Source organism: Buceros rhinoceros, unplaced genomic scaffold (genome assembly GCF_000710305.1).
Source record: "Buceros rhinoceros silvestris isolate BGI_N320 unplaced genomic scaffold, ASM71030v1 scaffold20262, whole genome shotgun sequence".
Classification (NCBI taxonomy): Eukaryota; Metazoa; Chordata; class Aves; order Bucerotiformes; family Bucerotidae; genus Buceros; species Buceros rhinoceros.
The window spans coordinates 3981-4355 of record NW_010400924.1 but is presented as its reverse complement, the minus strand read 5'-3'; the positions used below and the strand labels follow the sequence as shown (position 1 = coordinate 4355).

Sequence of the window (375 nt, the reverse complement as noted above, 5' to 3'; positions counted from 1 at the left end):
GAAGCCTAGGCTCACCGAGGCAGAGACAGGGCTGATGAGGAACATCATGACACAGCAGCCCGCGATGCCCAGCAGGCATGTGTGCCAGGTGAAGTACCGGAAGGTGGGCCTGGAGCAGGGAGATGGGGACATCCGCTACCGCACGGTTCCCATGCCAGCTGCAGAGCGGGCACAGCAAGGGGGGGGCTGTGACAAGGTACCATTTTTTTTCCCCCCCCAGCCACTCCCAGTCAACCCCACTGTGCCAGCCTAGAGCATGCTGGATGCCCCAGCTACCTGCAGGAGAGGGCACAGAGGGGAGATGGTATCTCCCAGGGCACCGGGCAGACCCTTGCTGCCAGGCCCCAAAAAAGGGGTAATGATGGTTTATGTGGC

The 375-nt window shown here is 61.6% G+C and overlaps 1 protein-coding gene across 1 annotated transcript in view; it reads right to left on the bottom strand.

Moving 5' to 3' along the window:
• Positions 1–375, bottom strand: part of SLC12A9 (solute carrier family 12, member 9) — a gene marked incomplete at both ends in the record, with an annotated part of 6379 nt that overhangs the window by 2263 nt on the left and 3741 nt on the right. Inside the window, one exon of the mRNA XM_010132101.1 lies at positions 16–109. Coding sequence (XP_010130403.1) covers positions 16–109 — 94 coding nt within the window. The remainder of the gene's footprint in view (positions 1–15; positions 110–375) is intronic.